At 36.8% G+C, this 15,211-nt stretch overlaps 1 protein-coding gene across 1 annotated transcript in view; it reads left to right on the forward strand.

Annotated features, from left to right (window-relative positions):
- The first annotated feature begins 3,546 nt into the window (after positions 1 to 3,546).
- The window catches only part of LOC121407086 (probable ATP-dependent RNA helicase DDX27), a 41,488-nt gene continuing 29,823 nt past the window's right edge, over positions 3,547 to 15,211 (forward strand). Inside the window, exons 1-2 of the mRNA XM_041598013.1 lie at positions 3,547 to 3,668; positions 6,070 to 6,264. Coding sequence (XP_041453947.1) covers positions 3,582 to 3,668; positions 6,070 to 6,264 — 282 coding nt within the window. The 5' untranslated portion in view covers positions 3,547 to 3,581. The remainder of the gene's footprint in view (positions 3,669 to 6,069; positions 6,265 to 15,211) is intronic.

Consider the following 15,211-nt stretch of genomic DNA (forward strand, 5'->3'; position numbering starts at 1 on the left):
TTAGATACAAAGTTCACTTTCTAGAATGGGTGAAACAAAAACAACATCACTCCAAAGGAACTGCAAAAATTATTTGATAAAAACCAAACCCTCTTCATAGTTGCTATTTGCAATATTATATTGACGACTCTTCTCCTGTTTTTAAAACCCAGACAAGAATGACTTGTTGTTACCCCCCCCCCCCCCCTCCTTGTACCTGTCATTTCTTTGTATTTTCCCTCTTTTTCTTTGTTTTTTTTCTATTGATCGATGTTTCATTGTTGAGTATTGTCTTTTTTTATTCCAGTAATAGAATATAAATTTAATTGAAATGAGAGTGATGAACATAATGAGAAAGGGAGACAATGATAAGATAAGAATGGAGATAAAATATGATTTGAAAATATTACAATTTACAGAATATAACATATTATTTTCTATTTATTCAAAGTTCATAATTTATTTTTATTCAGGTTTGCATTTTAAATTCAAACAAGTTAATTAGGTGATGCATTTTGGAACAATACTAAATTAAATACATTTTACTTGAATAAACAATAATTGGTAAAAATGCAAAACATAAAAATTATTTAATTTGGTATTCTTTCCTCCTGTAAAAATTAAAACTAAATAATATGGACATAAGTTCTAGTGGCGAATTGAGGGAGGGGGCACATTTGCCCCCTTAAAAAGTACTGAAAAGGCAACTTACAACATTTTTTTCTTTTTTTTTTTGCTTGTCAAATTTTTCCTGAGAAAAAATTACTGTGATTTGGCAGTAAAGACCTTTTGTCAAAAATTCCTAGACAAAATGCCCCCCGGCCCTGTAGGGAAATTTTGGATCCGGCCCTGATTATATTTCAAATGGGAATAAGACTGAGTGGCCTAAAACTTGATTAAAAAATATTCTAAGCTGTAGGGCAAAGCTTCAGTCTCCAAGCTCACGACTGTACAAGTATGTCCACTTCCATTGGCAATTGTGGCTGAATTCCATCCCGGCAGCCTGACATCCACCCTTGAGACCAAGAAATGAAATTAAAGAAAGTAAATCAGTTTTATTTTAAATCCTGTAAAAAATACAAATAATTGATTAAAAATCAAGCCCCCAAATAAAACACTTTTTTTAATTGATGGCTACCCTCAGCCTGACATGCCCACACAGATACACTTAGATCATTTTCACATTTCGGAGGCAGAGTGAAATCGCCCTGAGCCACCACCCTAGCTCGTAAAAGTATTTTGTTCGACTCAAAACATCCACACCACGGTCACACTCAAAGTCAAAGAAATTGAAGCATATTAATTATTGCAACTTAAAACTCGCCTCTCTACACCAGGGAAACTCAATATGAAAAATAGAATGTACAAAAAAATAGGCCTAAAAATAATAAATTTAAAGTGAAAAATGAAGCCCCCCCAAAAAAAAACAATTTTTTATTGAGGGCTACCCTCAGCCCGGCATGCCCACACAGCTACATCCCGAATATTTTTCGCATTTAGGGGGCAGGAGTGAAATCGCCCCGAGCCCCCACCCACGTAAAAGTATTTTTTGTTCGACTCAAACATCCACACCACAGTCACATTCAAAGTCAAAGAAATTAAAGCATATTGATTATTGCAACTTAAAACTCAACTCTACACCACGGAAATTCAATATTAAAAATAAAATGGAAAAAAAGGCCTAAAAATGATCAATTTAAAGTGAAAAATTAAGCCCCCCCCCAAAAAAACCAATTTTTATTGAGGGCTACCCTCAGCCCGGCATGCCCACACAGCTACATCCCGAATATTTTTCGCATTTAGGGGGCAGGAGTGAAATCGCCCCGAGCCCCCACCCACGTAAAAGTATTTTTTGTTCGACTCAAACATCCACACCACAGTCACATTCAAAGTCAAAGAAATTAAAGCATATTAATTATTGCAACTTAAAACTCGCCTCTCTACACCAGGGAAACTCAATATGAAAAATAAAATGGAAAAAAAAGGCTGAAAAATGATCAATTTAAAGTGAAAAATTAAGCCCCCCCCCAAAAAAACCAATTTTTATTGAGGGCTACCCTCAGCCCGGCATGCCCACACAGCTACATCCCGAATATTTTTCGCATTTAGGGGGCAGGAGTGAAATCGCCCCGAGCCCCCACCCACGTAAAAGTATTTTTTGTTCGACTCAAACATCCACACCACAGTCACATTCAAAGTCAAAGAAATTGAAGCATATTAATTATTGCAACTTAAAACTCGCCTCTCTACACCAGGGAAACTCAATATGAAAAATAAAATGGAAAAAAAGGCCTAAACATGATCAATTTAAAGTGAAAAATTAACCCCCCCTCTCTCAAAAAAAAAAAATTATTGATGGCTAGCCTCAGCCCGGCATGCCCACACAGCTACACCCCGAATATATTTTTTTCGCATTTCGGGGGCAAGAGTGAAATCGCCCCGAGCCCCCACCCACGTAAAATATTTTTGAGCAACTCAAAGTCAAACATCCACACCATAGTCACACTCAGTCAAAGAAATTGAAGCATAATTATATCATTACAATCTTAGAGCTCGAAACCAGGGAAAATCAATATAGAAAAAATTGAAAAATATATATTTACAAAAAAAGGCAGAGCCTATACGACACTGCCAAGCTTCAAACTCGAGTTCACTCTCTCTCACTCAGTCAAGCTCAGCTCTTTGACTGTGCACGCCCACTTCCATTGTGGATTCGGGCTGAATCCCACCCCGCCAGTTTAGGCGGCTGAGCTACGGAGAATTACGATGAAGAGCAGCGGACCGTTCATCGGTTGTTCGCTTCTTGCGACCAGAGAGAAAAAGGTGAAAAACTTGATCAAAATCGTGCAAATACACCAAATTTTATCCTTGTGATGAGAAAATGGAGGTAATGGAATACAACAAAGTCCTTCTTCTGCGATAAAAGTGGTACTTTGCGGAGAAATGATCACAAAATCAAGTCAGTTACTGAGCGGGGCCGAGCCGAGCACCGACACAGTTAATACACGCGCGCCTATGGGAATCGCGAGCTGTCGAAAAAACGCCTAAAATTACACTTTTTTTTTTATTTCAGCGAAAAAAAAGTAATAGAAAGTGAAGAACATTACCATCAGACCATATCTCTAGAAAATCTTTACAAGAAATTTCGAAATGACGGAAAAATAGACGCAAATTTGTGAGAAAAAAATCTCGTAATGGGTGGGACAACTCGGCCCGCGGTCCGAGATGTCCCGTGGTCCGAGTTGTCCCTGATTCAATATCACCAGGTATTCATTGACACTGCTGTTTACATGTATGGCGCATCATGATAAATGGGCGACACGAAATGAAACGGTTACTGCAAATACCCTGGCCTTCCGTGCAATCGGCTTCCCTGACACCATGGACCTAATAGGTCCATGCTGACACAGACCCTGATTGATTTTTTTATCAACAAGTGTGTCTCCATGCAAAGACTAGCACGTACTAACTCTGTACAAAACTTAGTGGGCCTTTAATTCAGTATCAGAAAACCACGTGTAGCATCATTCAGCGTGTACAAGTGAATAGCAGTACCGGTTCGGACGCATGCACGATAACAGATTGTGATAACAGGGAGCAAAATGGACCTCCCATTTGGTCTCATCGGCACTATTGGAGAAGATGACAACGTGTCTATTGACTCTGAAGAAAGTAGTAGTGATGAAGAGGTAGATATGTTTGTATGCAAATATTTTTGTCTTGTATTTTTTTAAATAGGTGTAAATTTGTAGGCCTATGTAATTAATATGTGATTTTTTTCTACGTCAATCATTTTTTATCGGTCCCATGCACCGATATTCACGTGAGGTGCTGAAGATCGGTGACGAAGTCGAAGTTCTTCTCCAAAAATATAGCCAGGACTCGGCTTGTAGAAAGTGAAAATCATTTACTAACTTGTGCTTACTATCTACGAAGCCAGGGATTCCATTGCATTCATCTACATGTACTGCCAAAAAACCTCAAACTTCATTTTCACCTCCGAAATAACGCAAGATTTCTAGTTTTCTACTTTTAATTTTTTTAAATAAAGAAGATCTAACCTTTACTTTTAGCTCTAAGTCTAAGGCCAAGTAAAAAAAGATAGTAGTTTATCGGGCGCTAATGCAGTTTCGCACCGGCCGGTTACCAGCATACCTCATCACCAATATTTGTTCCCAAATGTCATGACAAGTCTCTCAGTCACATTTCGATGTCAATATATCCACCACTTTTCAAAATATTGTGATCGGGAATGGCTGTATTTCGGCTTCGATCTCAACGTCGTTGATCGACATGGCGTAGACATCGCTTCGCAGATCGCTTGGATTCACCGTGCACCGTAATGTTGATATGAACTGAAGTTAGCAACCAAATCATGCGAAAATGTGGCGAACAAACTGCCAGCATGCCGCATGCGAATCTATGTTCGCATGATTTGGTTGCTAACTTCAGTTCATATCAACATTACGGTGCACGGTGAATCCAAGCGATCCGCGAAGCGATGTCGATCAACGACGTTGAGATTGAAGACGAAATACAGCCATTCCCGATCACAATATTTTGAAAAGTGATGGATATATTGACATCAAAATGTGACTGAGAGAGTGAGAGACTTGTCATGACATTTGGTAACAAGTATTGGTGATTAGGTGTGCTGGTAATCGGCCGGTGCGAAACTGCATTAGCGCCGTTTATCGTCCCGGTTTTTGAGAGCAGTGATGAGGGAGGTCCTTACTATTTGCTATCTTAATTTTCTTACTATTTTTTTTTTAAACAAGGAGGCATTTTCTCTGCCCATTTTTTTACATCAGTGATGAGGGAGGTCCTTGCTATTTACTATTTTTGGGGCTATTTTTTATTCAAATGATTCAGTTCTTCAGGTTTATAATTTCATGGAGCTCAATAAATCGCTCTCCTTATTTTTTGAGGAGCTCAATTGAGCTCCTCAGCTCAGAATCGCTCTCTGTGAGGAGCTCAAATCAATTCATTACAATACATGTAGGATGTAGCCCTATGATAAATTGTAGATTTTTCTTAAAATTGTATGCAATAGCTGTGTTAGCTATTAATTAATCTGTGGTGAAACTAGGCCTGGGTCACGTCATTACGTTTACAAGATGTCGTACGCACTCCTGCTAAAAAATAATGGAAAAAGAAATTGCTAAAATTTCACATTTTACATCTTAAAATTCATGAAATGGCCTTTTTTCCATAATTCCTTGAAATTTGATTTAGTTGATAACTATCAGAAAAATGAAGAATATTCACCTCTTTCCCGACTCTGATTTGCACTTACCCCAGTAAATATTGTAGTCCTACACCCTGTAGACTTCCATGGTGTTGCCATGAAAATCTACATATGGGACTACATGGGACTGCAATATTGACAGAGTTCACAGAGTCGGGAAAGAGATGAACATTCTTCATTTTTCCGATAGTTTTCAACTAAATCATAGTAATTTCAAGGAATTATGGAAAAAAGGCCATTCCATGGATTTAAAGATATGACATGTGAAATTTTAGCTATTTTTTTTTCATTTTTTTTTTAAGGAGCGCAATTTTTTGCTCTCCTTATTTTTCGCGCTCCTCAAAAATGAAGGTCTGATGATTGTCAGGCCGTGTCAAGCTTGAATTATGTGATCGATGCATGCTCAATATTGATAATAAATGAGTAGAAATATATATGATTGGAAATCTATGGAAAATGTATTATGCAATGAAAATCATATATGTATTACTATAGCGGTACTGTATTGTTGTAAAGCAAAATGTTCATCCACATCGATTTTCAGACAGCTGACAGGCGCCTCTACTGCAATTGGTCATTATCGCATTATGTTTGATTGATTGTATGAAAGGTTGATCATATGAAATGTTTTCTAGAATCTAGAATGTGGGTATTCCCTGCAACATAGAATTTGTAAAAACAAGAGCTAGGCATCTTGTAGTGTAACCTCTCAATGATGCATAAGTTTTACTCTTGAAACTCCTGGCTAGTTAAAACTGAGTTTGGTTACGTTAAATGCTTTCTTATCTTCAAGTTTTACAATCAAGCAACACCTTTGAATATATGTTCGTTCCTCATTGAAGGCTGCCCAACCAAAGAAGGTGACTGGTAAACAGAAGAAGAAAGCTGTGGATTTTTCTCAGGATTTTGAGTTCACTAATTCATTATCAGATGACGATGACCCGTGGTCAGCTGACCTCGTCTCTCACGCTTCATCTCAGAGGGTTTCAACGTCTTTAGAACAGAAAATAGCAAAGATAAGAAGAGACAGAAAAAAGGTAATTTCATTTTCTGCTGTCAATATTGTAGTCATGAATGTATTTGAAAAATCCTCCAAAAGTACATTTTAACATCTTTTGAACAGAGAATAGCAAAGATAAGAGAAATGTAAAATGTACCGGTATTTAGAAAGCCCAAAAAGTACATCATGTTGAAGTTATTAAATTTGATCTTTATTTGTGTATTAAAGTGAATATCATGATGTTTTTTATCTTGCATGTTCATGTATCTATGGTATCAATTCATGTATCTATAATATCAATGTTTTATCTTCTATCTTAATAGAAAAATATCTTTTGAATATTTATTTTTCTGGGTCGGGGTTGAAAACCTTCATAGTAAATTACATGTTTTCAGGAATCATGGCAGGCTGGGATTAAGATATGTTTCTCTGGTAGGCACATGATTCATGTATTTTTGGTCTTGTAGTGGCAAAACATATGAAACTAGATTTTAATTCGTCATTAGGACGAATTAGGTGGTCTGTCATGATTTTTCATTCAGTGTCGGCTGATGTTGTATGAAATGATTTTTTAGATATGATTCATAATCTTGATCATAGACATTCTAGGAATAAATTTTTACCATTGCTAAATGTGATTATTAATGTGGTGATAACAACCGTCATGATGACAATGATAATGCAATACGGTAAATACGACATGAAGTTTGGAGCACGTAAAATGCCTTAAAACTCCTCAAAAATTTGATACGATTTACCGAAATTGGCTTTCCAAAATTGCGCTATGAAAGGAGCCTTCTATTTCAGAGCAGCAAATTTTTAATCTACAGTTTCATGTTTTGTATGGAAAAACTTTTTAAAAATTGTTTATTCTGTCAACATTTTTTCTTTTAAGCTTTCAAACAAGAATTTTCACAATGTTCAAAACGTCTGGTAAATTTGAATTATTTTTAATGAGAAATTTTGCAATGCTACAATTTCACAGCATTCACTTCAAAACTCACTAGTGATGTATCTGATGAAAGAATTAAGTAGATTTTTTTTTTTTGGGGGGGGGAATGTTTGCAAAATCTAAACTTAAAAAGTTCCGGAAAAACTACGAAAAATGTCCTACACGAAAAACCGCAAAACCAGTGAGCTTCAAATTTACAGGAAGACCGTAAAATTGGTTAATAACACATTTTCTCAAAAAAAATCTCCAAAATTAGGCCCACAAAAATTTTGCAAAAACTTAAACAGGTCACAAAACATTGATGCTGCGGTCAAAAGTGAAAATTATTCCCACGTTATTTGTAGAGAATTGTTTCGACTACATCATATCAAAATTTGAGAGAAAACTGACCACTAATAAAAAAGATACAGTCAAATATGCATAAATACGTTGACGTATATTGCAAAAATGTGTAATTTTTATTTCTAACATAATTTTGTGGTATTTACACATTCTCCAAATGAGATATTTACTATATGCAAGAGCGAGGAAAAATTGGGGGTCAACGGACTCCTTGAAGAGCTACAGTGAATTTTATATAGGCATATTTTTGGCCACTTTTGACTTATTTTGCGAGTTTGCACGCGCGTGTAAGGCACATTTGAATTGACGCGCATTTGCGTATTATTGGTCGTAAGAGGCTGAATGAGGTATCAAATTAATCAGAAGATCATGGACGATGGACAGACACAAAATAAATGACAACTCGAAGAGGCATAGCGATGGTAGGAGCAAGAACGCGCGCGCACAGGTATACACATGAGTGTTGTGACATCATGAAACAGAAAACACTAATTTTTAGTTCCGACGCCATGTTGATGACGTCACGATGTTTTTAAGGGTCAAATGTGGCATAAAATCATATCTCCAATTCATACTCTATTCGAATAGGAAAAATAAATTGGGGGTCAACGGACTCCTTGAAGAGCTACAGTGAATTTTATATAGGCATATTTTTGGCCACTTTTGACTTATTTTGCGAGTTTGCACGCGTGTGTAAGGCACATTTGAATTGACGCGCATTTGCGTATTATTGGTCGTAAGAGGCTGAATGAGGTATCAAATTAATCAGAAGATCATGGACGATGGACAGACACAAAATAAATGACAACTCGAAGAGGCATAGCGATGGTAGGAGCAAGAACGCGCACGCATACCTGTGCGCGCGCAAATTTTTGACATGCTCAAAATGGCCTGAAACGTACCCAAACTTGACCACGGTTGATTTGGAAAATTTTAAAATTTTGACGCGCGCGTACGTGCGCGTCGTGACCTTTGCATGACCTCTGTTGACATGTCCTGATGACCTGTCATCTGAACTTAATATGGTGCAAATATGAATGATTTATGATGATTAGTTGCGATGATATGATCAATAATTTAATTTTACAAAATGGCGCCTAGATGACGTCATCAGGATTTGATGACCTTGAAAAGTTTCGTTTCGCGATTCCACAATAATATCCATACATGACATGAAAATCAAGAAATTTGACAGGCCCGATTTTGAGATAACCTGGCGACAAAATTTGGCAATAAAAATAAATAAAGTAAAATCTGACGAATATAATAGGTGATCTGTCATATTCATGACAGACCACCTAATAATAAAGGGAAAAAAAAAAAAAAAAAAGAGAGTCAAGCGAGGTTTGAACCACCGACCCTAGCGTTACCAGGCAGATGCGTTATCCAGTCGACCACGATCTTCCGGACAGACAGGGAGCGCAAAACAGGAAACATATTGTCAATGTAAATTGTTGCAAGTAGAAAAATGTCATGATGACAAACCTAGTACAAATTCCAGTTTTGAGAATAGTACAAGCTTTAAAATGAAACAATGCACATATTGTCTAAAGGGTACATTCTAAGGTAAAACATATTTAAAATTTGGCGAGAAAAGACCAATATTTACGTAATTAGAATCAATTTACATGAGTGTTGTGACATCATGAAACAGAAAACACTAATTTTTAGTTCCGACGCCATGTTGATGACGTCACGATGTTTTTAAGGGTCAAATGTGGCATAAAATCATATCTCCAATTCATACTCTATTCGAATAGGAAAAATAAATTGGGGGTCAACGGACTCCTTGAAGAGCTACAGTGAATTTTATATAGGCATATTTTTGGCCACTTTTGACTTATTTTGCGAGTTTGCACGCGCGTGTAAGGCACATTTGAATTGACGCGCATTTGCGTATTATTGGTCGTAAGAGGCTGAATGAGGTATCAAATTAATCAGAAGATCATGGACGATGGACAGACACAAAATAAATGACAACTCGAAGAGGCATAGCGATGGTAGGAGCAAGAACGCGCACGCATACCTGTGCGCGCGCAAATTTTTGACATGCTCAAAATGGCCTGAAACGTACCCAAACTTGACCACGGTTGATTTGGAAAATTTTAAAATTTTGACGCGCGCGTACGTGCGCGTCGTGACCTTTGCATGACCTCTGTTGACATGTCCTGATGACCTGTCATCTGAACTTAATATGGTGCAAATATGAATGATTTATGATGATTAGTTGCGATGATATGATCAATAATTTAATTTTACAAAATGGCGCCTAGATGACGTCATCAGGATTTGATGACCTTGAAAAGTTTCGTTTCGCGATTCCACAATAATATCCATACATGACATGAAAATCAAGAAATTTGACAGGCCCGATTTTGAGATAACCTGGCGACAAAATTTGGCAATAAAAATAAATAAAGTAAAATCTGACGAATATAATAGGTGATCTGTCATATTCATGACAGACCACCTAATAATAAAGGAAAAAAAAAAAAAAAAAAAAGAGAGTCAAGCGAGGTTTGAACCACCGACCCTAGCGTTACCAGGCAGATGCGTTATCCAGTCGACCACGATCTTCCGGACAGACAGGGAGCGCAAAACAGGAAACATATTGTCAATGTAAATTGTTGCAAGTAGAAAAATGTCATGATGACAAACCTAGTACAAATTCCAGTTTTGAGAATAGTACAAGCTTTAAAATGAAACAATGCACTTGGTCGCATTTCATAAGTTGGGTATGCAAAAAGGGTGGCGTATGAACAATTTTCCACACGGTGCCATGGATAAATTGTTGCTACATCACAGCATCTTAACCAAATTTATTGAGTAATATCTCATTTTGAAGCTAGAACTATAGGCTAAATATATTACTATGAATTAGATCAATACAATATCAGGAACAAAAACTATAGCACATTAAGTTTGAAGTAACAGGGGTGGCGGAGCGGTGGATGTGGAGCCGGTGGATGCGGTAAATGATAAAATGTTAATTAAACCTAATTAACAACTTACTATAATATGTAATATGACTGATATCCTCATATTTCTGGGCATTTTAAAGCAGGGAACAACTAAATGTCATAAAAATTTGACAATTTTGAAAATATGCAGCAACGGAATACATGTGTATGTCAGCTCTGATCTGCAACCTTATCAATTAGTAAACCGGAGAGATTTGGTTAATTATCTAATTTGTAATCTTAATTTTTAGTACAAATGTTGTGTATCATTGCAACAAACATTTCTACCCATGATGTTGTCATTTTGCCAAGCATACAAATACAGTGACAGGTATTTTGGGGGCAGAAATGTGAAATTAAATACTGTTAATTAATTAGTATAATTAACATGCATAAAATAAAAGATTATTATTTTATTTTTGGTACAGATTTAATCATTGATGTTTCAAGATTATAACTGCAAAATACTAGGGTGATCCAATGTTGCATTAACTTTTGACACCATTTTATGTGCAGCAGGTCCAATTTGAGAAAAATGCATTTCAAAATTCACATTTACATTGACATCTATGTAATAATTAGCTGTTAATTAGTCATTTTAAGGAAAAATAACGGTATTCAAAACTTAAAACTTTTTCATTATGTAGAGAATGGTAATAGCTATAACATATCAAATAATAAAATTTTTGACCATTTTTACCCTGTTCGCGAAATTGGACCACCTTATGACATGCGACCACATATTGTCTAAAGGGTACATTCTAAGGTAAAACATATTTAAAATTTGGCGAGAAAAGACCAATATTTACGTAATTAGAATCAATTTACATGAGTGTTGTGACATCATGAAACAGAAAACACTAATTTTTTGTTCCGACGCCATGTTGATGACGTCACGATGTTTTTAAGGGTCAAATGTGGCATAAAATCATATCTCCAATTCATACTCTATTCGAATAGGAAAAATAAATTGGGGGTCAACGGACTCCTTGAAGAGCTACAGTGAATTTTATATAGGCATATTTTTGGCCACTTTTGACTTATTTTGCGAGTTTGCACGCGCGTGTAAGGCACATTTGAATTGACGCGCATTTGCGTATTATTGGTCGTAAGAGGCTGAATGAGGTATCAAATTAATCAGAAGATCATGGACGATAGACAGACACAAAATAAATGACAACTCGAAGAGGCATAGCGATGGTAGGAGCAAGAACGCGCACGCATACCTGTGCGCGCGCAAATTTTTGACATGCTCAAAATGGCCTGAAACGTACCCAAACTTGACCCGCATACATTCGTAATTCCGAAGGTTCGGTTATTCCGAAGGTTCGTATTTCCGAAGGTTCGTAATTCCGAAGGTTCGTAATTCCGAAGGTTCGTTAATCCGAAAACGAAATAAGGTTCGTAATTCCGAAGGTTCGTTAATCCGAAAACGAAATAAGGTTCGTAATTCCGAAGGTTCGTTAATCCGAAAACAAAATAAGGTTCGTAATTCCGAAGGTTCGTTAATCCGAAAACGAAATAAGGTTCGTAATTCCGAAGGTTCGTTAATCCGAAAACGAAATAAGGTTCGTTAATCCGAAAATTAAATAAGGTTCGTATTTCCGAAAATGAAAATAATTAATTTTGGTAACAAAAACGATGTTGTCATTACAAGATTACACGATATTATGCAATGATATAGTAATAACGATCGATGATGTGTGTTTGGGCCAAAGCATGTATTTCATTAAGAATGGCGCCCTGATCAAGCATAGGCCAATTTCGATTTTATCTGAGCAATTGCTGCCTATAAGCAAATGGTTTAATTAAAGATGCAGGGGATCAAGTGTGTTGGAAGCGTGCGAGCAACCTCTAGATAATAGGATTTGTATTGGAGGGGATGTCATTTTTAATAACGACTTCTGCTGGTAATAAAAATAAAAATAATACTCATAGTGGTCCTTGTGAGATGTTGAAAGCGCGAATCGCAAGCTGAAACTAGTAGACATTTCATGTAACAAGACGTGAAGTGAGCATTCGGAGCATTTTTTGTAATCGTGAGAAAGATGTGTATCTTTCTAAAGAATTAATGCGAGGGCGAGCTGTAATTTGTTTATATACTGACCTGGGGCCCGTTGCATGAAATTTTTTAATATTTTCCAAAATGGGAAAGTTCCTTTTTCAAAATAAATATGCCGTTTTTCATGTTTTTTCGAAATAAAATACTCTTTTTAAAGTATACAAGTTAAGTTAAGTTTTCAGGCTGGAATATTGAAAAATTTCAGCTTGCGCTTTGAACTCTCATTCGATTTGTGCAATATGCATCCTAAAGAGGTCACTAAATGCTTTCTTTAACAGGTTCCTTTTCTGGTCAGTATGTTCAAGCTCGCGTTTTGCGCTCGTGTTAATTCTTTATTTAGATGCACATCTTTTTAATGACAGCAGAAATCTGCTCGGATTTTAAAAAACTAATTTTCATCTTTATTGAAATAACCTAAAGTTTAGCTTGTGATTCACGCTCGCAACACCTCGCAATAATGCCATTTTAAGAATAACTGACCACAAAAAACGTTATACAACTTCACCTTTGAATTTGTTTTACCAAGCCGCTCGCTCATTATATTCTCTCCCGAAAAATAAAGCCTAAATATACATTTTGCCATAATAAGAAGTCACTTCAAAAAAGTTATTCTCTACTTAATCACTATCAAACAGACAATGACTTCAAGCAGATGATAATCTTCAGGTGAAAATATCACCACAGTCCCAATTTTGACGTATGAGTTTCATTTTTTGGCTTTACCCCCAACAAAAATTCGTTCGGCCGCCCTTGCCTTCCCATCCTCATATGATAACTGAACGGCAACAGTGTCCCCCGCCCCCTCCCCTTGCCTCTGCCTCTGCTTTCCAGGTTTTCATTTTTCGGATTAACGAACCTTATTTTGTTTTCGGATTAACGAACCTTATTTCGTTTTCGGATTAACGAACCTTCGGAAAAACGAACCTTATTTTGTTTTCGGATTAACGAACCTTATTTCGTTTTCGGATTAACGAACCTTCGGAAAAACGAACCTTATTTCGTTTTCGGATCAACGAACCTTCGGAATAACGAACCTTTTTTCGTTTTCGGATTAACGAACCTTCGGAACAACGAACCTTATTTCGTTTTCGGATTAACGAACCTTCGGAACAACGAACCTTATTTCGTTTTCGGATTATCGAACCTTCGGAATAACGAATCGTCGGAATTACGCCACAAATGTTCGGATTAACGAACCCTTTTTCGTTTTCGGATTAACGAACATCGAGGTATAGGCAATTTACGTGTTTCGGAATTACGAACCTTCGGAATAAAGAACCTTCGGAATTACGAAGCTTCGGAATTACGAAGTGTAACCAACTTGACCACGGGTGATTTGGAAAATTTTAAAATTTTGACGCGCGCGTAGGTGCGCGTCGTGACCTTTGCATGACCTCTGTTGACATGTCCTGATGACCTGTCATCTGAACTTGATATGGTGCAAATATGAATGATTTATGATGATTAGTTGCGATGATATGATCAATAATTTAATTTTACAAAATGGCGCCTAGATGACGTCATCACGATTTGATGACCTTGAAAAGTTTCGTTTCGCGATTCCACAATAATATCCATACATGACATGAAAATCAAGAAATTTGACAGGCCCGATTTTGAGATAACCTGGCGACAAACTTTGGCAATAAAAATAAATAAATAAAATCTGACGAATATAATAGGTGATCTGTCATATTCATGACAGACCACCTAATAATAAAGGAAAAAAAAAAAAAAAAAAGAGAGAGTCAAGCGAGGTTTGAACCACCGACCCTAGCGTTACCAGGCAGATGCGTTATCCAGTCGACCACGATCTTCCGGACAGACAGGGAGCGCAAAACAGGAAACATATTGTCAATGTAAATTGTTGCAAGTACAAAAATGTCATGATGACAAACCTAGTACAAATTCCAGTTTTGAGAATAGTACAAGCTTTAAAATGAAACAATGCACATATTGTCTAAAGGGTACATTCTAAGGTAAAACATATTTAAAATTTGGCGAGAAAAGACCAATATTTACGTAATTAGAATCAATTTACATGAGTGTTGTGACATCATGAAACAGAAAACACTAATTTTTAGTTCCGACGCCATGTTGATGACGTCACGATGTTTTTAAGGGTCAAATGTGGCATAAAATCATATCTCCAATTCATACTCTATTCGAATAGGAAAAATAAATTGGGGGTCAACGGACTCCTTGAAGAGCTACAGTGAATTTTATATAGGCATATTTTTGGCCACTTTTGACTTATTTTGCGAGTTTGCACGCGCGTGTAAGGCACATTTGAATTGACGCGCATTTGCGTATTATTGGTCGTAAGAGGCTGAATGAGGTATCAAATTAATCAGAAGATCATGGACGATAGACAGACACAAAATAAATGACAACTCGAAGAGGCATAGCGATGGTAGGAGCAAGAACGCGCACGCATACCTGTGCGCGCGCAAATTTTTGACATGCTCAAAATGGCCTGAAATGTACCCAAACTTGACCACGGTTGATTTGGAAAATTTTTGAAATTTTGACGCGCGCGTACGTGCGCGTCGTGACCTTTGCATGACCTCTGTTGACATGTCCTGATGACCTGTCATCTGAACTTGATATGGTGCAAATATGAATGATTTATGATGATTAGTTGCGATGATATGATCAATAATTTAAT

Source organism: Lytechinus variegatus, chromosome 2, assembly GCF_018143015.1.
Source record: "Lytechinus variegatus isolate NC3 chromosome 2, Lvar_3.0, whole genome shotgun sequence".
In the NCBI taxonomy this organism is placed as follows: Eukaryota; Metazoa; Echinodermata; class Echinoidea; order Temnopleuroida; family Toxopneustidae; genus Lytechinus; species Lytechinus variegatus.